General features: G+C 35.7%; 1 protein-coding gene across 5 annotated transcripts in view; it reads right to left on the bottom strand.

The window, feature by feature from the left end:
• SYT1 (synaptotagmin 1) overlaps positions 1-24,201 on the bottom strand; it is a 544,512-nt gene that overhangs the window by 151,067 nt on the left and 369,244 nt on the right. For 4 of the 5 annotated variants that reach the window (XM_060656888.3, XM_060656887.3, XM_060656886.3 and 1 more), the window contains 2 exons: positions 7,920-8,104; positions 1,814-1,936 (listed from right to left, as the gene is read on the bottom strand). In XM_060656888.3, coding sequence (XP_060512871.1) covers positions 1,814-1,936; positions 7,920-8,104 — 308 coding nt within the window. The remainder of the gene's footprint in view (positions 1-1,813; positions 1,937-7,919; positions 8,105-24,201) is intronic. The other variant, XM_060656890.3, reaches the window with a different exon arrangement.

The following is a 24,201-nucleotide window of genomic DNA, read 5'->3' as shown; positions in this document are numbered from 1 at the left end:
ACATATAAAGGAAGGTTAAATTTCTGGAAAAAATGTTACATGTTAAGATAACATGTATTGACCTTCATCTTTGCCAGAATATGTAAATAATAGGAAGTTTTACTCTCAACCAACTCCTGATGATCAAATTTTGGTAGCTGGGATAAACATGACCACAAATTCCCTATTTTAATTAACTATAATTAACTATAAATTCCCTATTTTAATTAACTATTAACTATAGTATGCCTATAGATGTGTATAAATCCATACCTATAAACTTGTATCTGTAACCAAAATGCAGCTTTCTAGAATGTATTATGAAATGACTAGCCATGGCTGTAATGAAGCTGATCAAATAAACGTTTTTAGTATGATAGAGCATATCAATACATTCTTCATGAAGAACTCTCTAGAAATTTGGAAAGTGAAGACATTATTTAAATTGTCGATTTCTATAAATAAATAAATAAATAAATAAATAAATAAATATTCCTAGAATTCTTGCAACTGTGTAGAGCTCTCATAGTGTTACTGACTTTGGACTTCGGTGCTCAAAATTGAGCATTGGTATTTGTTCTATTTATTCATTCCTCATGAAACTGGAAATAACACAAGCTGTGTTAGTAGTAAATGTATTTATATTATCACTTTTTTTTCCTCTAAAAAGATGAGAGAAGCAAAACAACAGAGACAGTTAAAATTCTGCTTGTCAGATGTGGACACTGTCCTGAAGATTCTTAACAGCCTGATCTCTAATTCCGCTGACTCCACTAATTCTTATCTAGCTTTTGAATTTAACAATTCAGAAGATAAAGAGACATGGTCAATTTCATGTGTCCTAGAAGGTTTTGTTTTGTTTTTTTTTTTTTTTTAAATGTAGGGATTTTTAACCTTTATCTTTGAGCTACCTCTGTAACACGGTTACTAAAAGGTACCTAATACTATCATTTATCTAGGTGGCACTTCATGGCTTTTTGAGAAATTGAAGCAGGCATGATTGTTATATTACTGTCTTCAGTTCCTTGTCAATTTTTGGGCAGAAGTCACAGGCACTAGAAATGAAGTTGCTGGTCTTTCTACTTTTCGAGAACGGTTAGCTTATGCATGCTAGGAATTTTACCTGGTATCATATTATATAAGGCATTTGTGCCTTTGAAATTCATGGAAGGCAATTAGTTTTTCATCTTGGATTCCTTATCACACAGTTACATTTTGTTTTATTGTTATTTTTTGAGAGAGGAGGGGGTGGGGTAGAGGGAGAGAGAGAATTGTAAGCAGATTCTACGCCCAGCATGGAGCCCAATGTGGGGCTTGATCTCCCAACTGTGAGTGAGATCATGACCTGAGCTGGAATCGAGAGCTGGATGCTTAACTGACTGAGCCACCCAGGTACCCCTACATTTTGTTTGAAAGCTTTGGTTGAATGGTGGTTTATTTCAATAGTTTCTCACCCTGTTTGGATCTAAATTCCATACATTCTAGGAGAGATTGTTCAAGCTCAGGCTGAGGGGCCAGTGGAGGTGACACTGTGGCTGGGAGCTGTCAGAATCAGACTGACTACTCCCAAGTTCATTTGTATTCTGCTTGCCTGCTGTAAGTGCCATAAGCAGATGTAATCGGTTGAATACTGTGAATTCTAATTACCAGAAGTTAAATTAGCAAGTAGGGGACTGCCTGTACTTCGATTTCATCCATAGCTTTGATAATTGCATTTTCCCCTCGCAGCAAACGAAATGTTTTAGGAAGTATCTTGCTTCAATTTCTACTTGGTAATTTCAGAAAATGTAATGGAATTAGAAGTCATTTCCTCCCCCCGCCCCCCACCCCATACCTGGTTATTCTGGAAATCGTAATCCAGTGAATATTGAAGTTTCCCCAATTTCTCCTCTTCTTTGGGTTCTTCTTTTTCTTCCCCATCAGTCAGTCCGGTTTCAGCATCATCATCCTTCAGAGCCTATGAGTAGGGAATGGATTATATGTGAGCTCAAGTGAATTCATGGAAACCCATATTCACCTGGGCCTGCGGTTATACTTCCAAGCTGTTAGAAGCAAAAGCACAAAGATGCTGGAAATCCGTTTGTCTGACACACATTCACATTTGCTGCTTAGATAACTTTTAAAATTCCACTTGTGCACGGAATTTTTTTTCCCCAACCAGCAAGCAACATGGAAGCAATGGAAGAAGCCCCTCAGTATATTGCAAGCAAAAAATGTAAAGTCGTTGCAAAGAAAATGTCAACTTGGTATCATGTTTGGCTCTGATAAAACTGCTTCTTTCAGAGGTATGATAAACATGCTATTAACCAGGCCAGGTTTCACATTCATGTAGTTTAAAGAGATCGAAGCATCATGTAAAACATCATCGTTACATGCAGTGGAGTACTTGTATGAAATGCGTGGCCTTTTCTTGCCTTTTTTCCTATGAGAAAGGTAGCCGAGTAAGTGATTCTCCAAGACTTTTAATTTCCTATGTTTCACATGTACGTTTCTAATGCTTATGGAAAAAGTGGAGATAACATGCCACCAGCAAATGCATGTTTAGAGAAAAATCTATGCCATGTCTGGTTTCAGTTTACCATTTCATTTTTATAACAGCTCCACAGAAAGCTAGGCTGAATTAAATTGATTTATGGGTCTGTTTTATATTAAAAAAAATGAAAGCAGTTATGTTTGCCATTTTGTCAAACTGAAATCAGTATAATCATTTATTTTGCATTAGTGAACAAAAATCATGGTACTGAACTCTCAAAACCCAGTTTGGACCAACTGAATATTCTTGATAACCTAAAACTGAAGTGTAATGTAAATTGAAATACTAGAAAGCTCATTATTTGATAAAATACATTCAGATGCTCCTCTCTTTTGAAAATGTATATTTTCCCATTAAGCACAATAGTTGTGCTGAAAAAAAAGAAGTTATAGAGGTAAATATTAGGACTTTTTTTTTTTTTTTTTTAGGGATATGGATTCTTCTTGCCTTACAGAATTAGAAAAAAATAATTTAAAAAACTTCACATAGTTATTCAGAATTGAAAAGTGATAAAATTACATTTCCTTGACTACTAGTGAGGTTGAAAATTTTTAAAATCTTTAACCGTTTGTATTTTTTCTTCTGGGGACTACTTGTATATATCCTTCGCTAAATTTGCTAGCATTTTGTTCTGCTCTTACTAATTTCTAGAAACTCTGTATTGTACTGGTTTCAACTTTTCTGTGGGTGGGTATATATATACACATATATGTATATATATATATATATATACGTATATATATATACATATATATATATATATACACATATATGTGTATATATATACATACACACCCACCCACACACACACATATATTTACTATATATATAGTAAATATTCTTCCCTAGTGTTTGGTTATGGCATTTTCGTTGCTGTGTGTGTGTGATAGATTGCTTTATATCTATGACAAGGTAAAGGAATCTTAACTCTTGTTATCGATTTAGATCGGAGGATCCTCGTAGAACTCAAATTCCAGAAGCATACCCAGATTTCAGAAAGGCATGAGTCGTCAAACTACAGCTCCATTACCCAACCTCTCCCCACCTTCCAGATTGTATGATCTTTCTTCTCTGCTAAGAGAAAGCTTTACTATTAACTCATCCACTTATACAGAGGCTCTCTGCTTCAAAAAGGCACTGAATTGACAAGATTGTCCATTTTGGCTCTTTTCACTAACTCCAATTCGATCCTAAAAAAAAAAAAAAAAAAAAAAAAAAAAAGTGGAGATGTGGTGGCATCATATCAGTAGAACTCATTTGGGTGGGAGGATCATATAGAGTTGAGCTGTAGTTAGAGGTGCCTCCCCTACTCTGTGCTTCTGGAAAATTTTCAGGAGCCTACAATGAGTTGAGAAAATTGAATATTACTGTTATTATGTCTGGGTAGAAACTTTCACAAATCTGGTTAGCCATACATCATTTCATTTGGAAAGTTCATACTTAGATGTTTTCCTGACTGGTAAAATGTTGATGTACTTACTGATAGTCAAAGGCAGGAAACAATTAATGTAATTACTTAAAAACTTAATCTTTCAACTTGGGTGGGGGAAAAGTCATTAAAGGGAACATAGTAGCAAAGTGACCAGAAAAGACTACTGAGTTTAATTAGAGGAACTGAGGCCCTTTCAAAACCTTGGCTGCATGTTAAGTCTTTAACACTCTAATCAATGTGCCTAGAAAATGACAGCTTAGGTAAATTGCCTCCCTGTAAGATTTTTAGTTTTTAAAAAGAATAGCAAACTATTTAATGCATATTTCTGTCTGAAAAATCTACACGTTACTCTATGATTATCAAAAAACTCATGGATTAAAATACTTTCTCAAAAGTCTCTTTCAGAACTGACAATTTACATATCATGTTTCAGCCGAGTGCAATTTGAGATAGCGGAGATATTAAATCTCCTTCTTCCTAAGTGGTTTTTGCCCTAATAAAAGGTGCAGGACCATCTCTGCGATTATTCTGCATGAAATAGGGCTAAATTTTTGATAATTTCTCCGTGTCACTGTTCATCACCGAAATGATTAAGTCTATTCTTGTCCTGAGGGCTGAGCTCAAGCAGGACATCTTCTGTACCATCACATTAAACTCAGATTTATTAAATCAGTAGCTATTATAATATCTCAAGAGCAATACCCCTCCACTCCCTACCCCCAACAAAATGCAGAGGAAAAAGCTTGTAAACCCAGCAGTTTTGATGGTTTGCTAAATTGCAGTAGTGAAAGGTATCTTAGGAATATCAGATCTTATTTAAAATTTCAAAGATTTGGTGTACATGCTTCTGGCTTGCTTCGACATTCAAAAAGTGCTTAATTTACAAATCATTAGAAAGAGAAGTTATTCTAAGTTAAATTGTTCAGATTTGGATTTGATAAGGCACACTTAAAAGGTAGCACAAGGGACTGGATTTTCTTTCCATGCCCATCAGTTAAAAACTTGAGCTTTCTAATACTGTTGTATTTAATCAGTTAGGAATGGTTGAAATGAGAACCCTTTATCTTAAGAAAAAGAAATCAATTTAGTTCAGCCTCTTGATGTGTGTCAGAATGGTACACCCTGAGCCGTGGAGCCCCAGCGGCCAGGCCACTAAATGTATCCGAGCGTTGACTAGGGGTTTCTAAAGAGCAGAGGAAACCTACCGCAAGGGACAGTCCAGAACAGTCATGAGACATAACACAGATAAGGAGGACATAGAAGGAAGAAATAAAAATTAAAATATCCACACACATTAGTGAAAACCATGGAGAAATGACCATTCCAGACCTATGACTTTGCAAGTTGGTATTGCCTCTCTGCATTTTCAGTGTTGTCAAGCTTTAAGGAATTAAAAAAAAAAAAAAAAAAAAAAAGTCTCACTCTGTATAAACACATTATTACCAGTTAGTTTGTTGTCATTGCGGGATTTAAAGATTCGTAGTTGGTTGTGAAATTTTAACATGGAGACGGATAGCCATGAGCATGGAAATTTGAATTTCTGTTCATTCCTACACAGATTGAAATGGTAAAAAACTTACTGGTGGCCCTGGAGCCCATGTATCTTAAAAAATCCTATATAAAATGCTTCTTGCATCTGTTCTGTTTGTAAATGAGAGTCATAGACTGTACTTGTTTTTCCCATTTTCACATAAATATTACGTTTAAAATATTCTGAAAATGTAATTATTTAAGAATAATTTTCTTAAGTTTTTTTTTTTGTTAAATTTTTCTTTAAGTTTCCTGTTTATACTATTTTGAATTTGGATGACTGACATTTGACATACATCCTAAAACTGTACATTCTATTTTGCTTCATCATCCTTCCTCCTAAAAAATAGAACGCATTATTAACTACTGTTGCCTGTCTTAAAAAGAACCTTAAGCTACTGTTACACAACTGGGTCTCTTTTTATCTGTCCAAATTGTATTTCATTCTGTACACTTAGTTATTCATAAAATAAGAGCTCCAAAAACCTGTGTGGACAAAGTAATCCCTTGAAAGGATGAGATCTTTTTGAGTGGTTGAAATCTTGACTACTTTGTTGTAATAGTAGATTATTATAAACTATCACTGACTTCCTACTAGTATTCCTTTTTTACTTTTTTCTCTTCCCCTCCCATCCAAAGGAATGGGTGACCCATGAAAAATGAACCACTATCAATTTTCTGTATTTAGCATTTTGAGATCTTGGTCATTTATCCAGGTCATAACAGGGGTAATAAACACCACTACTATACTATAAATTACAATCTTACATCATACATAACAAATTCCACAAAGAAAAATACAAATTTCTTACGTGATAAAAAAATGCTACAGTTACAATTTAACATTATTTGGTGCTTTTGTTAATTCTAGGATTTGGGAAAATGACATTTGACTTGTAGTTGTGAAAATGATAGGGCTGTATTTTCGTGTTGTTTCATAGACACAGCTGAAATTCACCTACACATTATTCAGTCCATGTCTGTATAGCACACTGTTTCTATGCTAATCTCACAATACATTGTTTAAAGAAATCTCTATCAAGTTCTGCTTGTTATAGAAAATGTTGAAATAAAGCAAGACATGTTTTCAAATTTCAGTTTCTATGTAGCAAATGAACTACAGAGAAAAATCTTTATTAGACCTCTGTGGTTGAATGTGGGTGCATGGACTTCTGTGGCTGTGATTAGAAACATTCAGAAAAATGTAAATCTTGTTGTTTTGTGCTCAGGACAAAGCTCTCTGAGCAGGAGTACAGGCGCTCCATCGATTCTATAGCTCTGAAACCAAACACAAGTTCAGTGAGTGCAAAAGAGCCTTTGCGAAATTGTCAATAGACATTACAGTCTTTGAAAAAAAGTGTTTAAAACTCAAGGTGGGGAGTGGGGTTGATGCCCTGAGTGTATGTTTAAGTAGGAAACCCAAATGTACTAGAAATGCCCTCCTTGACTAAATTGTTCTTAATGAGATTCACCTATATGAGTTCAATTAATAGTAATTAATACTATGTAAAGAATTTTAAAAACTGTCAATATCTGTTGCTATTTGGGAATAAATAGAACTTTTCAATTATTTGAAGGAAAACAAAGGTAATTGAGAATGTTATTTCTATGAAAAAGCTCTACATTTACATTTTTAATATGAATTAAGTGTTTGTTTTAGAGATAAACACTATGAATATGATTCCAAAAAATAATGAAGAGGCCTTTAATTTTAATTATTAATAGTAAACTTTATTCTGAACCAAATCATCCAGTTAATTTAGTAAATGTAGACAACACTGTAAAGAACATCCAAAGGCTTGGGAAGATAACCCAGCTGGATGGATTTTATAATCTGTGTTATGGTTTAATTGTCCCTAACTTAATGAAACAAGAATTTTGCCTTAAAATTATACCTTGTTCTTTAGGACTAGCTAATAGTTCTCTCCCTTTACCTGGTTAATTCACTATTCCTGAGCATTAATTATTGAGATATATGGATATGTAGAAATGGTAATTTTCATCAAGTATGATCAGTAGCCATAAGTCTCAGTTACTTAACAGAGATTATGAACAGTGATGTTAGAAGGGCGCCTTGCCCAAGAGGGGGAACATTCAGATACCCTTTATTCTGTTTCTCCAACTCTAAATGCAATTAAGACTGGCTGAACAGATGTAGTCAAAATATTCAGGCATCATTCCAGTATGCTGGACCTGTCAAGATAGCCCTGATGGTCATGGATGCCCTTTTCTGGTTCATATGCTTAAGAGACTGGAAAACCCTACCAAATGTTTTCATTGCACTTTGGGATGTTCAGTGGTGACTGAAAGGATTGCAAAGCATTTCTACAGCAGTGACATCTGTCCAGAATTTGTTGATATCTATGCTTATCTGGCATAAAACAATAAACCATTTATTAACTGTCAATGCAGTCATCTAAGAAGTAATGTGGAAGAATACATTACCTGATCTTTCATGGTCTTCCCTAAGTCTTTCACATCTTTCATGTTAATGGCATTCTTGCCTCCCTTTTCTTTTCCCTTCTTCTTGTTTTTCTTTTTGAACAAACATTTCTTACAGATACAAAAGCAGCAGGTCAGGACTAAAAGGACGGCGACTATGGCTATGGCAATTAAGGCCCACGGTGGCACTGAAAGAGGAAAATAGGCAGAGAGCATTAGTAATAAACATTACATATGCAAAGTCTTTTAACTCATGGGCTACAAAGATATCACTGATTAATTTGCATCTATTGAGTGCTCCAGGCACACTGTTCTGTGCTATGTTACCCGTGTTTCCTCTGGCAGGATGATGGTTTCTATTGTTTCCAATTCACCCTTCCCCACAGGTTCAATATTCTTTCCTCCAAGTTAGAGTTCCATGAATCCATTCCTTCCTTCATTCAGAGCACAGCTCTGGAGTTTGGCCTTTGAGTTTAAATACTGGTTCCACCATTTATTAGCTGTGTGACCTTGAGCAAGTTACCTAACTTCCCTTTGCCCTCCGTCTTCTCACCTCTAAAGCAGAGGTAAATTGGTAGGTATCATAGACTTTTTGAAGATTAAAATAAGATGTATTTCATGGCACATGGTAAATTCTTAATACATATTAGCTGCTGTTACTCATCTATTACATACTAGAGGTTCTATGAATATGTTTTGGGCATAATGGGAGGGACAGACGTCAATCAAATAACCAGAGAAAATAAATAACATAATGATAATAAAGGTTAGGAAGAAGTACTTGGTGCTCTGCAAGTTACCTACTCTAAAAGTAGGACATTGGCCTGTTCAAGGTCTCCAGAGGCAGGGCAGAGTGTATGTGTTCAACAGCTCTAAAACCAGGCACTGATTCGGGCTTGGCCACTTTCAGGCTGTGTGACTCTGGCTAGATGGTGTAACTGTTCTAAGTTAGTTTCCTTCACGATAAAGTGAAGATAGCAGTGGTACCCATTTCATCTCCTTTGAAAATTAAGGGAGTTAATATACTAAAAAACTTAGAGTGGCATCCAGCATATAGCAGGAACTCATTGGCTATTTTTAAGGCATGGGGCTAAATATTATGGGTAACACAGAACACTCAGAGTATATGTGGGACATAAAATACGCACACTAATAAATACACATTGAAAAACGTAGAGTTCAGTGGCTATACCGGGGAGAATCGAGAGGAAGAAGAGGTGATTTTTAGGTAAGAAGAGAGGCTTCAGGTTTAAAGGCTTTTTTTAAAATAATAAAGCATATATAAATAAGTATACTCAAACACATAAACATTTTTCTATTACAATTGTCCATCTACTAAAAGTCAATCCATTTTCTTATTTGGCATATCGTATACTGTGTGCATATATTAAAAAAAACAAACTCTTGTGGAAATGTTTAAGATTTCATTTTGCCTGGAAAGGAATTATTCAATTATTGAGATTGATCAGAAGAAATAATTAGATTTGCCTGTTGTAATTAAGAAAAGACACTGGACATTGAAATGGTAAGAAGAAGTACTATTTTCTTCCACCTACATAAACATCATTAGTATCAGTGATTGCTGAATACAAGTCAGGAATGCTTTGATAAAGTAAAAGCACTTAAAAATTAACCTCTTCAAAAAACTGAGAAAACCCACTCTTAGCTGTCCTCCTGTGTTTAGCTTTATAATGTAGAATACTTACCATGCATATTATTATTCTAGCTTACGATTGGCTGATAAATGTTAGCCTATATAAAAGCACAACTTCTGAAATTGTGTTTTTAGCCAAAGAAATATTTGAAAGTTATGTATAAGCCAACACCAAATGACATGTTTTATGTTCTGTAATCTCATTAAACAATCATATTTTTAAAAATGTAAATGAAACTTATGTAACCAATGATATCATTCATAACACCTCATTTAAAACCTTCTGCCTCTTTTGATCTAGTTAAAACCCTGCCATGCATGAACGAAAGAGTCTACATATTCATTGCAGGCAAGACAGTATTAATAATGACCCTTCATTTTGAGCCTCGTAAATTATTCTTCTAGTCGGACTTGTATGATAGTCTCTCAGAGAGCTACATAAAAGTCTCTTAAATTACAGAGATCACTTGACAGCTTCACAAAAAGAAAATAGACAGTGAAAGCATGGGGGCATTATTTAATCAAAAGGAATTAAAGAAATAGGAACATAGGATTATAGGAGGAAATCTTACATACTGCAACCTGAAGGTAAATTATAACCACTGAGAAAATCTTATTTTGTGATTTTTATTTCTTAAAGTCCATACTCTAGGTTGGATCTTCTGAGTAGCTTAATTTTAACTTGGAATATTCTATATTGAATATATGAAATCAACAGGATTTGTCTCACAAGTTACCAGCACCTTGAGATAGAATTTAAAAACCTGAAGGGTATCATTTTGTGTACCCATATGAAAACCTGACTGAATAGATACTTGGAATATAAACCACCATTTATAATTAAATTCAGTTATTTGAATTGAACTACCACCTTAAATGCTCCTGTGGAGAACAGCCAAATATTTGGAATTTGGGAAGTTTAGTAAGAAACACCATCTATAGGATTATTCATTAGTAGTATTTATAGAAATGTTTGAATATTAGTGAAAAAATCTCATGAAATGTATTTTATATTAGGCTAAAAATTGAAAACTAAATATGGGCTAGCAACTGCTACAACTTTATATGTTATCTCAATATTCGTAGCAGGTTTATTCATTATCCCTTTAATTGTATACAGGAAAAACTGTATAAAGAGGAAAAAATATAGATCTAATAGTTTGAGAAATTCAAAATATCTTTACATTAGTAGGTCCAATAGTTTGAAAAGTTCAAAATATCTTTAGTAGGTAAAAAAAATGTACATATCTTAAATGTATACAAAGGAAAAATCTTTAGCTTTGAAACCTTTTTAATAAAACATTTTATATTAAAAAAGTGAAAATAAATGATAGCATAAGATGCTGCCAAGTGTGATTTCCATAATAAAGTATAGCTTCAACAAAAAATGGGCTCAGAAAAATACTGCTATTGGCAGAAAGCTATTAGCTTATTATTATTGCTACCCAACTATCATTAAATGGAATTTCATAACAAGAATTTTAACATTTAACTTAAAGACCTTTCAGCAGAAAATAATAGACTAGTGTAGAAGTTTTCCATTAGAAATGTGATTTTCATTTTCCAGTTAATGAATTAATCGCACATTATTTAACCCGAAGGTAAACTGATGCATAAGAATTAAGTCAAAGTCAATTTTAAACTGCTTCTGGTGTTTTAACTTAGACTTTGTGATAGGAAGAATTATGGTTCTTCTGAAATGTCCACATGATATTCTCTGGGACCTGTGAATATGTTACCTTACAATGGCAAAATGACTTCACATAGATGATTTAGGATCTTGAGATGGGGAGATTACTCTGGGTTACATCCAGATAGAACTGATGTCATTACTAGAGTCCTTATAAGTCAAAGAGGCAGATAGGAATTTCAGAATCAGAAAGTGGAAGATTCTGTGCTTTTGACGATGGAGAAAGGGACCATGAACCAAGGAGTGTCCTCTAGAAGCTGGAAAAGACAAGGAAATGCATTCTCCCATACAGTTTTAAGAAGGAATCTATTCATACAACCATTATGGAAAAGAGTATGGAGATTCCTAAAAAAATAAAAAAAAATACAACTACCATATGATCTAGCAATCCCATTCTAGGTATATATCTCAAGGAAATAAAAAATTACTATTTTGAAGTGGTATATGCACCTTTATGTTCACTGTAGTATTATTGTTCATAATAGCCAAGATGAAGAAACTGATCCTGGGTGGCTCAGTCGGTTAAGAGACCAACTCTTGATGTTGGCTCAGGTCATGTTCTCACTGTTTGTGGGATGGAGCCCCACATTGGGCTCTGTGCTGACATCACGGAGCCCTCTTGGGATTCTCTCTCTTCCTTGTTCTCTGCCCCTCCCCCACTTGTGCTTGCGCTCTCTCTCACTCTCTCAAAATAAATATATCTAAAAAAAACAACAACAACCTAAGGGTCCATTAATGGATGAAGGGATAAAGAAAATGTAATATATATGTATGTTACACACACACACACACACACACACACACATACACATGTACATATACATACACACATACACAATTGGAGTATTCTTTGGCCATAAAAAGAAAGAAATCCTGCAATTTGTGGCAACATGGATGGCTCCTCAGGGCATTATGCTGAGTGAGATAAGTCAGTGATAGAAGTTGTACAGACAAGCCCTGTATGATCATGATTAAATGCAAAACATAAAAGTGGAGAACTCCAGGAAAGATAGTAGAATGGTGGTTATCAGGGACTGGGGGTTGGGATAAATGGGAAGATGTAAGTCAAAGGGTACAAACTTTTAATCAGAAGATGAATAAGTTTTGGGGATGTCATGTATAGCACAGTGACTACAGTTAACAATAATGTATTGTGTAGTTGAAATTTGCTGAAAGAGTAAATCTTGTGTTCTTACCACACATGCTTAATCATGTGAGGTAATAGCTATATTGATGAGCCCTATTGTAATTATTTCAAAATATGTTTATCAAGTCATTCCAATGTACATTTTAAATTTAGACAATGTTATTTGTTAATTCTATCTCAAAGTTGGGGATTAGAAAAGGAATCAGCACTTCTGACAGTTTGATTTTAGCTTGGTGAAACCTATTTTGGACTTCTGACCTCCAGAACTAGAAAATAAGAAATGTGTGTAGTTTTACATCTGTGGAATTCATCATAGCAGGGATAGAAAACTCGAGATACAAAGCAGACCTCAAGAGATCGGTGGTATGCGGCACACAGATGATCATACAATTGGAATATTACTGTGGACTATTGCTATATTTTCTGTGATCTTCTGATTTACCCCCTTTGTCTCTTCTGCAACCATTCTCATGACACTAACATTGTACCCAAGATAAGCAATGGCTTTCTTGTGGCCAAACGCAAGCAACATTGTCTGTGGTATGAGATCTTGATCATAAATTCCTTTTTGAAATGTCCTTCTGCTTTTGTTTCTATTGCCCTTACCTTCTTGCATGGGTCTGACATTTTCCCCCTTTCCTTTCCCATTCCCATGTCTTTAAATGGAGTTGTTATCCAAAGTTCTTAGCCCCTTGATCACCTTCACATGGACTCACTGTTGAGCCCATTCTTTCCCATGTCTTAAACTTTTACATCAGTTATTCCATTCTGTCCCCTCTTGTATATGCTGGGACTGTGTTTCCCACTGCCTCTAGACTGTTTCCTCTAGATGAATCTGTCGTCTTCTCAAACCAGTTCCCCAAGCTAGCTCTATGGGTCCTCTGAGTGCTTCAATTATTGCCGACCTCTTGACATGGGAACCATGTGGAAAATTTTATCCCAAGTCTGATTGCGTGGAAAGTGGTGCCATTTCTTCAGTATGCTTTATGCTTCTTTTACATCTATTTCTACTTGTAAAGTAGCGGCCTGATGTTACCCCCATGTGACTGAGTCACCCATTGTTCTTTGTTCAGTTCTACCCCTGTATCTTTCTCAAGTATATTCCTCCTTTCTTGAAATGTTATTCTTCTTCTTCAGTCATTTAAGTGATTTCTGTATCTCAAGGTTCAGCAAAAGTGCCAGTGTTGACAGATTTTTAAATAAAGATACTAAGTATATTTTCTAAAATTTCCCCTCCAACCCAATAAGAAATACTATATGGTGGAATACATTGGGTGGTTTGTATTAGGCTAGTAAAAAAAAGGCACATTATTTAAAAATAAAAAAGAATCCAAATCTATACAAAGATATCAAAGGTATTTTAATATGCCCCCTTTCTACACCTGAAATTCACTTCTTAGTAACTCAAAACTCAGCTCTTTGTGGATTATTTATGAACTGAAGTCCTGGTATTTAATGAAAACACAATAAAAATAATTTAGAACCACTTAGAAGTAAATTTGCATTAGCAGGTCTTCTTTTGGGGGAGACAAAAACCCAAGCAACCATTTCCCCTTATCAAGAGAGGTCATTCTTTCATAAGAAGTTGGCATAAGTTAAGCAGTCTAAAAAAGTAAGTATTAAAAAAAAGTTTGTTTTAATGTTTATTAATTTTTTGAGAGACAGAGCATGAGTGGGGGAGGGGCAGAGAGAGAGGGAGACACAGAATCCGAAGTAGGCTCCAGGCTCTCAACTGACAGACAGTACAGAGCCTGACGCGGGGCTCAAACTCACAAACCACGAGATCATGACCTGAGCCTAGGTCGGACACTTAACTGACTGAGCCACCCAGGCACCCCTAAAACAGTTTTGAATCAAACACATATTTATTGAACATCTACTTGCCTGGCATTTTTTACAGGGCTATAATACAGTCCCAAGTATGAAGCTTTCTATTTATTTCCTATGTGATAAAAACTAGGTCTTATTTACTTTTTTAAAAGAAGTAAAATTCTTATATTTGCCAAACTTGGTACTTAGAGCATAATATGGTGTTTTCAGATAGAAGCTACGTGGCTTGATGTGCTGTTGTGTACAAATTTAGCGCTCTAGGGGGACATTTATTGATGAAAGCAACTAGGTAAAGAGTCTTTCTACAATAAAAATGTTATTCTCAGATTGAAAAACATCATTTTCCCCGCTAGGGGGTTTTGGCACTAAACAAATTTGTAAAAATTATTTACTTAAGGGGCTCTCAACTTTTTTTTTTTAAGGTAGACACTCCAGACTTCCTGATCTTTCATAGAACATTGTGAAATAAAAGATGACACTGTCACAGAGAACAAGGGTATTGCAGAGGGTACTTTTATGAGAGGAAAAATCTTACTGTTACTGAATAGTAGCCTTGGCTATCTAGTTTATGCCTCCAAATCCAAAGTCTGCTCATCAGACTCATGTTGTACCTCAGTCCTAAGAATGAACAGTTAAGGAGAGAAGCTTTGTAAAATTAACACAAAATGCTCTATGACCAAGAGAAGTCCTACTCTAGATTTCCTGATTCTGAGCTCTCACTTCTAAATAGATGGTTGTTTTGTTTTGTTTTGCATTCTCTACAATGCCAAACTCAGTCCTATCAGCTTAGTGCTCTGTAAATGTTAGGTGGCTTGAAAGAAACCCACGAAGCCATGCTCTTGAGCTCAAGTACAAGTAGAGTGGATGGTCAGTGAGGTACAGCACTCTCTTATATGTGTTTTCCTTAGGTCGGCTCCTCAGTCTTGTGTCCTTAGATCTGATTCTCTCCTCCCACAGTCCCAGTTAGTCAGCTACTGCCGTCTTGTAGGTTGGCAACCTTCTGGTGGATTTACTCACTGGGTTTTTTGATAACATCTAGGGCAAACCTCACTGGTTTTTGTTTTTGTTTTTGTTTGTTTTTTGTATTTCTGCCTTGATTTCACTTTCAATGGCAGCTCTGCATGATCTATTCATTCCATTCCCATTCATCATATTAAGAAACCATCTAAAATCCGTATCTCTTTCACAAGATGAGCTGCATTTTCTCCTTGAGAAATGTAAGCTTGTACGTTTACCACAGTGCTAGTTATTTCAGCTGAGAGCTTCAAGATGATACAGGTAATACCGTTGCCATGGCCACTACAAAAATTCAGCAAGAACTTCAGACATGTTCTACCTTTGACGTATCTGTTTTGTCATGAGGGCCTCATCACTGCACTAATGCCTGTGTAATTCATCTTATGAATAACTTACATATTTCTTCGTTCTTACATTCACTGAAGCTTTTTGCCAACTTCCAGGTTTACTCCAAACAATCCATCTTTCTAGAGTATCAGACATTGATGCAAGATGCAGGATTGAATATTAAGATAATTTACTGTTGAACAGTAAGAAAAATAATCTGTTTCAAAGCTTTGCTTTTAGACTGTTTATGAACAATTTTATTTCTGAGAGAGAGAGAGAGAGCGAGAGAGCAGGAGAGAGAGAGAGGGTGAGAGGAAGACGCAGAATCCAAAGCAGGCTCCAGGCTCTGAGCTGTCAGCACAGAGCCCGATGTGGGGCTCGAACCCGCAGACTGTGAGATCATGACCTGGGCCCAATTTAGACACTTAACCGACTGACCCACCCAGGTGCCCCTGTTTGTGAATAATTTTAAACGTAAAAGGATAACTTTTCAAAAATCGGCAAAAAGCCGAAATAAGCCTCGGATTTTAAAGCTTTTTCTAAATTACAGAATGCAAATAGAACTTAAAAAAGAAAAAGCACTGGAACTATGTGGATTAATACATTCATTAACCATCTCTAGAGACACCACATTAAACGTAAGATTTGAAACCCTGTACGAAGTTGTCCAGAATATGGCTTAACTGACCATTCAAAGGTCTGAATGAAGAATTCCTCATTATACAGTGAGACAGCCTCAAAGATGATGTATTCTTCGCGGCCGGGTATTAAGCAAACCTACTTTTTCCTCAGTCTTGAGGATAGAGTTCGAAGTCTCCATTGAATTATATGCCTCTTTTAAATTTAATCGAATCTATATAGTCTCGATGGGAAAACATATACGTGTGCGTGATGTGTGTTTATATTTGCACACAGCTGGGAGTGTGTGGTACCTTTGTGGAGATTATAGTTCCCAGTCTAAATGACCTTTGGATTCCAAATTAAAAACTCCTTTTTCAGATCATCAGGGTCAAATGCAAAGATTAAGGAATTAAAAAAACTTATCCCTCCATTTGGTCATTTAACCTTTTTTTTTTTTCTTTTCTTTTTCTTTTTTGTCTTGGCAGTCCACTGTGTGCATAGACTGTGCTAGGGATGGTGGTAGAACAGAGAACACAGAGAAGGTAGGTCTCTTTCTTTAGGAGCTGGAGAAGACTAACTCCTAGGAAAAAAAACTAGAAAGAGACATTCCAGGCTTAAATACAGAATTCAGCAGAGTAGGTGGGCTCTGTAGGTGGCAGGTTAGGTAAAGATAAGGTAAAGGGTCCTAGAGTTCAGTGAAAGCTCAAGCATCACTGAGCTTGGAGCTAAGCTCCCAAACCTTGCTGGCTACACAGTGGACATAGCATTTTGGGGACTTCGGTTCTTTTCCTCCCTTCTTTGCTTCCTGACTCCCTCCCATCTTGTCTGTCCATCTGTCTGTCCCCCTCCTTCCTTTTCTTCCTTAATCTTTCCTTCTCCTCTTTCCTTTGGTTTGTTTATTTATTTATTTATTTATTTATTTATTTATTTATATATATGATTTATTGTCAAGTTAGCTAACATACAGTATATACAGTGTGCTCTTGGTTTCGGGAGTAGATTCCCATGATTCATCACTTACATACAACACCCAGTGCTCATCCCAACAAGTGCCCTCCTCAATGCCCATCACCAGTTTTCCCTGTTGCCCCCCCCCAACCCCATTCCCTTCCACCCTCAGTTCGTTCTCTGTATTAAGAGTCTATCTTGTGGTTTGCCTCCCTCCCTCTCTGTAATTATTTTTTTTCTTTCCCTTCCCCGTTGGTCTTCAGTTAAGTTTCTCAACGTCCACATATGAGTGAAAACATATGGTGTCGGTCTTTCTCTGACTGACTTATTTCACTTAGCATAATACCCCCCAGTTCCACCCACGTTGTTGCAAATGGCAGGATTTCATCCTTTGGTTTTTAAGATTCCTTTTACTCTAACTTCTTACCCAGTGACTTCCTTGTTAAACAAAGCTCTCAATAAGAGAGCTCAGGAAAGAGTCTACATGAGATTTTTTTCTATCATAGTAAATAAAAATACAATTCCTTGTAGTAAACACATGTAGCCTCCCCTAAATAGCCTTCTTAACACATTGCCCTTTCTCCTCTTACACGGTTCTGTTTAGCTTTTCAATATGTGCCCCTGACAAAAAGCAAACTGGAAGATAGGTCTGTGTAAATAGGTTGCAAAAATGATCCAAGCCATCGAATTGAGTTAGCTACCTGTGGCTTTTTAAGGCAGATGGATTATTTACATGGTAATGTAAGAGAGAAGCTTGCTCATTCATTCATTCATTCATTCATTGAGTGTCTATTTAACATATTCATGCTCAGGACATTGAAGAGATAATGAACAAGTTTGAAGTAATTTGCTTAAACAGTTTACAGTCCAGCTGGGCAGGTTTGATTAATATACATGAAGCAACTCGTGAACAACACTGGACAGCATGTTAAATGCCAAATTAAATGGGGTCTTTTGCTTGACTCTGATTCCGTTACGTAGTCACAGCAATCTTACTCTACTTGTCGAATGAACACTTGTTTAGAATTATTTTTAAAAACATTAGAACTTAGTAAAATGGGAAATGTGCCTCTTTTTGCCTGCAAACTTTTAAAAACTGTTAATACATTAAAAAAACAAACAAACAACACCTTCAGTAAAAGATACTGCGTTGGAAAGCACAAAATCACAACCTATACATTGATAAATGTTTACCAGAGCCTCTTTTTATCTGATTTCAGTATGTACTGTGCTACGGAACAGATTCACAGCCCCTGCTGAATAACTCAGTAAGGTTATTGATGTTTCTTGTTGAATGCAATGATTAGTCTTGATAACAAAAGTTAGTTGACTGAAGGCCCTTTTATCTGCACAGGTATTAATCAAATAATTAATTTTAGAAAATGTCTACAATAATAGTCTGCTTTCAACGATAACGCAAAGTCATCCATATTGTCACAATATTGGAATGTCTGAAATTTGACATGGAAAATGATGTGGAGTCTTCAGGCAGAGATAAGCCCCAGCATGACTTCCAGAGGATTTAGATAAGGCTCCACAGAGAGCCCAGGAGCTTGCTGTCTGCAGGCTCCAGGGAGAAGTGCATTGGTAAACAGGAAGGGGTGCCAGGTAAGTTGGCAGAGGCGTGGGCGATTCATGGGCTAATCAGTTCGGAAGCCTTTGGAAGTTTGTAACAGTTTTCAATCATGCTGTGGACAACACAATTTCGTGCTTAAAGGGAAATCCATTTATCCTATCAAATTTGTAGCATGTCTTTCTTGAGTTCTGATTTCCAAGTTCAAAACTAAAAAAGATGTCTCAGGTTTTTCTTCACGTAGTGGAAGCTTTCTTCTTTTGTATTAAAAGGCTCTAAAGTAAAAATCTTTTGGATTCTGATTCAATTAGTATTTGGTTTTATTTTGAGGCTTTGAATTAACACTGTCCTCCCTTTGTTAACATTGTTAACATTGTCTTTAAACAGTTTTTTTCTTTGACAAAGATGCCCAAGAAAAAAAAAAATTTTATTCCAAGAATTGAATATGGTACCTGTCAGTAACTTTTGGATAATTCAATATTTGAGTCTCTACTTGTTTCTTTTCCAAGCAATCTCATATTATCATTAAATCCAATTATGATAAAAGAATATCAGTGAAACCGGCAGATCTATTCCCTGCTTCCTTATGTTATTGTACAACTTCAGGCCAGCACTAAAAGAAACAAAGAAAAATACCACTTAGCCTTATTACCTCCTGTTTTGGAAAGATTTTTCTCCCCTGGACTTTGTTTATTATTCTAGGGGCAAGTGACAGGTTTTTAGAATTCCCTGTAACTTGGTGCAATTTGATTATACTGACAGGAGAACTGTGTGGTTGCTGTGCATGAACGAGGAAGAGCAGGATGTTTGAGTCTTTCCAGTCATAAAAGGGAAGAGTCAGACTCATTAATTTCATTACTATACAGAGTGACAGGTAGACAACAGAGCAAACAAAGCCCCTTGCTTGTCTAGCTAGCCACAGGACATTTTGCCTTGATTATCCAATGGATTCCTGCTGCTACAGACCAAACTTATTAATTTTCCTCTCCGATGGTTGTTTTTGTCTGTTTCTCTCAGTGTATTTGCCTCTATGGCAATTTGTAGCATCATTTCTTCCTTTTTTATTTCCTGGTTCTTGGATGTGAATTTTTATCTTTATTTTTCTACAATTCCTATGATTGTTGATTTATTTTCTGTTCTTGCTTTTGAAGGGACTTCCCTATGCCTGTCAATCTCCTATATAGTGACTTTTTTCCCCCCTTTTAAATTGTATCTCTCTTCTGTTTAGAGTTGGTGCTTCAAGCACTGCACTGGGAACATATGACCTCAAGGCCATGTGTGAATCTTGCTTGTTTTTGTAAATTCTCCCAGATCTCCACTAAGAATGTATAATTTTCCTTATTCTCTTTTCCCTGTCAAACTTAGTCATTTTTTTCCCTTAAAAGATTCCTTAATAGACTTCCTCCAAATGTCTACATGAGTAATACCATACACGGGCCCTTAACATTATCTCTCATCCACATTGATTTATAACTTATGACTTGTATTTTATACGTTGATCCTTGTTTTCTATAGCTTTGTAATTTGCCTCTTCACGATGGAGGAACTACCTGAAGAGGAATACTGTTGTCTTCCTTTCCTTGACCTTCCATGGAGTATCGGTTGGGTTTGGTACATGGGAGGTCATAAACAAGTGCTTCTTGAATAAGTGAAAGAAATAGAGGGAGAGAAAGTCCTCTTCAAATATTACACATAGTGAGGATATGGCTCTATTGGATTCCTTGTTCAAACTAAAGGGTATACTTTTTTTTAAATACCATATCACAGATCAAATCCTGAGAAAACTGTAGAGATAAATCATTTTTTTCCAGATCATTTAGAAAATTTGTGCAGGTATTCCTTATTTTTTCTTCTAGAACATTACGGAAAAAGCAATAAAGTTCATTTTTTTTTCTGTCAGTTCTTTTTCCTAATTTTTATGTTGTATATCTCCTAGAAAGAGTCTTTTAAAAATTATGTTAGTAATGCTATATTGCTTTTCTTTTTTCTATCTAGCATCTGAAGTATTCACTAATACAATTTCTCATTTATTTAGTTCTTTCACTTTATGAGTCCCTTTCACATTTCCTCAGCCCATTTGACCCTAAAAACCACATTGCGGAGGAGCTAAGGTGGTAGGTGCCAGTATCTACATTTTATAAATTAGAACACTGAGGATCTGAGATGTGCTCCCATAATGTGATTCTCATTAGAGTTGGGATCAGACTTAGGTCTTCAATTTTCATGCTATTTCCATACATCCTGGCATTCTTTTGTATCCACACTGAAAATTGAGCAAATATTCACGAATTACATTATTGCTAAGAAGAGTTTAGTTTGGTGAACATATTTGTATAGGACTATCATGTTTCTTTTAACTGAAATAATTGTTTTAAGCTTATTTATTTTGAGAGAGAGAGAGACAGAGAGAGAGAGAGAGGCAGAGAGAGAAGGAGAGAAACAATCCCAAGCAGGCTCCACACTGGCAGTGCAGAGCTGGATGCGGGGCTCAATCTCACAGACTGTTAGATCATGACCCGAGCCAAAATCATGAGTTGTACACTTAAATGGCCGAGCCACCCAGGTGCCCCTAACTGAAATAATTTTGGATTGTTAACACCAAATCAGTGAAAATCATTTGTCAAACATGATTGATAATAATCATGTCATCAACGGGCAATATTGGGCAATGTCATCAACAGGCAATAAGAAGGATCACGGATTTGACTCCAAGTTCTGCCCCTCAAATTGCTGAATAAATCTGATCCAAGTTATTTAAATTTTCTGAACCTCAGTTTAAATATCTATGATATGAGAGGTGAGTGGAGAGATGAGACAACGATATAAACTCTGTAGTGATTTGTGACATGTAAATTTGTAACATGCAAAGTACTTAGTATGGTGGGTAACCTGAAGGAGGGTTTTTAACTGTCAGTTATTCCATAGAGGACAAATTGAGGGTTGTTGGAGGGGAGGTGGACAGGGGATTGGCTAAATGGATGGTGGGCATTAAGGAGGGCACTTGTTATGATGAGCACTGGGTGTTATATGTAAGTGATGAATCACGGAATTCTCCTGAAATCAATATTCCACTGAATGTCAACTAACCAGAATTGAAATAAAAATTTGAAAAAATAAATAAAAGGTAAAAAATAAAAAAATGCCAGGGCATCTGGGTGGCTTCGTCGGTTAGGCATTGAACTCTTGATTTCAGTTCAGATCATGATCTCAAGGTTCGTGAGTTTGGGCCCTGCATCAGGCTCCATGCTGACAGCATGAAGCCTACTTGGGATTCTCTTTGTCTCTGTTTCTGTGCCTCATCCTTTCTAAAAAACAAACTTAAAAAATAATAAATGCCAGTTATTATTTGCCAGCAAGTCCTATTAAATTTCATAATTTGAAAATGCTTAAAACTTGACTGAAAAAACAAACTCTAAAAGTTATGTAGATGAAAGATGAAATACAAGCAATTTTATATGTATAATATAACTCCCAACATAACATGCTTTGCCCTAACGATATAGCAGAATGTCAGGGTAACAGTTTCAAATAAAGATTGCTGTCAAAAACCTGAAAGGCAAAGTATTTTGGTAGTGTTCAAGCTATTCATGGATAAATAAAAGAAACTTTTGGGGAGAATAAATAATAGTTCTTTAAAATACAGTGGCCAAATAATTGTTTTTTATTCAAAAAAATGTAAGCAGCATTAGAATATTAAATTGGTCCAAATGGAGATAAACATAACATGCACTGCTTTGTATTTTCAATAATTAGTCAGCCCAGCCTACACTGCTTGAGGTAAATGTTTTAACACAGCAGTAAAGGTATTAGTGGCAACAATTTTACTTTCCACTGGCAAAATGGTAGGTCTTACTTGATTGCAGTCAATTCTGTGGGGCTTACACATTAACAAGAATATGCTGGGGGCGCCTGGGTGGCTCAGTTGGTTAAGTGGCCGACTTCGGCTCAGGTCATGATTTCCCGGTCCCTGAGTTTGAGCCCCATGTCGGGCTCTGTGCTGATAGCTCGGAGACTGGAGCCTGCTTCTTTTTCTGTGTGTGTGTGTCTCTCTCTCTGCCCCTCCCCCATTCGCGCGCGCGCTTTCTCTGCCTTTCAGAAGTGAATAAATGTTAAAAAAAAAAAAAAAAAAGTAAAAAATAAAAGAACATGCTCTTGGATGCTGCTTTTTTCTTCAAAATTGGCCAAATATTTTAAGCGGCTGGAAAAACTAACTTGAATTCAGTATTTTTTGTTCAATAATTATTTACATTTTAAAGTTAGAATCATTTTTTTTTTATTAGGAACCAATTTTGATTTTATGTAATATGTTTCCACTGAATAATTTACAAAAGAATTTGAGATTATTTCATTTAAGTAATATTATCTTTATTCATAAATGGCAATTTAAGGTACCAGAAATAATATGACTGTCCAAAGATTCTAGGAAAAAAATCATGGCGCAATCTCAAACTCAGTTCTTTCAACCATCAATTCTTTCTATTTATCCAAGCTCTGATTATTGCTGTTTCAAATCCATCAATGAAAAAATTTAAATTTACCTAGGATCACAATTTTCGTCCTTTACTCTTTAAATCCTTCCAATGCCATATTCATTTGATACATTGATTAATTTTCTGCTGTTTCTGCCCATAATTTTCAAGAAAACAGGGTAGGAGCCTATAGGTCTCTTGTGGTAGTTTTGACTAGAATTGTAACATTGGCTGACATTTACATTTTAATATGATTTAATAAAAAGTAAGATAATTTTCTTTAAAGATTAAAACTATGAAACTTACAAGAAGCAATAGCTGTGGGGTTTTTTTTGTTTGTTTTGTTTTTCTTAAGTACTTTACTTTCATGTAATCATCAAAGTCAAGAACCAGGTTACTGTACAAATATTATGTTTATATCCTTAGAGAATCACTAGATCCAGATACTGCCTGTAAGAAATGTAATTATCTTGCTATACCAGTGGCCTCTTAAGATTCCTTGAAAAATGATAGTGGATTCATTACTTAACATATTCAGGCAAATGCCTTTCAAGCAATGTAAAATTTTCTGTTTGAAGATCATCTTACTGCTTTTAAGTGAAAGGGTAAAAAAAGGAGAATTTACTAGGCTGATGAGAGTAATCTTTGTGACTGAGGGTCGCACTATTCTCTCTGAAAAAAAATGTTTACTTTATTGATGGACAGAAAGGGAAAAAAAATAGAAGCACTTAACATAAAATAGATCAGAAGAAGGGTCTTGAGAAAAAAACAACCAAGAAATGGAGAATATTATCTACTTTTGAAAAGCTTACAGCAGACCTCAGAAGGACAGCACATTGACATATAAGTGGCAATTGATTGCTCTAAATCATTTCTTTAGTCAGTGTTCTTTGAAGTCCTACCATACATTTGAGACAAATGGCATGAACCTTCAGAAAGCATTCTTTGGGCATTGCAAAAGAGGCAGTAAGTAACCCTGTGTTTAAGTTAACCTAGCTCAGCTCCCTCC

The sequence above is a fragment of the Panthera onca genome, chromosome B4 (genome assembly GCF_046562875.1).
Source record: "Panthera onca isolate mPanOnc1 chromosome B4, mPanOnc1 haplotype 2, whole genome shotgun sequence".
NCBI lineage: Eukaryota > Metazoa > Chordata > Mammalia > Carnivora > Felidae > Panthera > Panthera onca.
The sequence above is the reverse complement of the archived record's forward strand: the minus strand, read 5'-3'. Positions and strand labels throughout refer to the sequence as shown.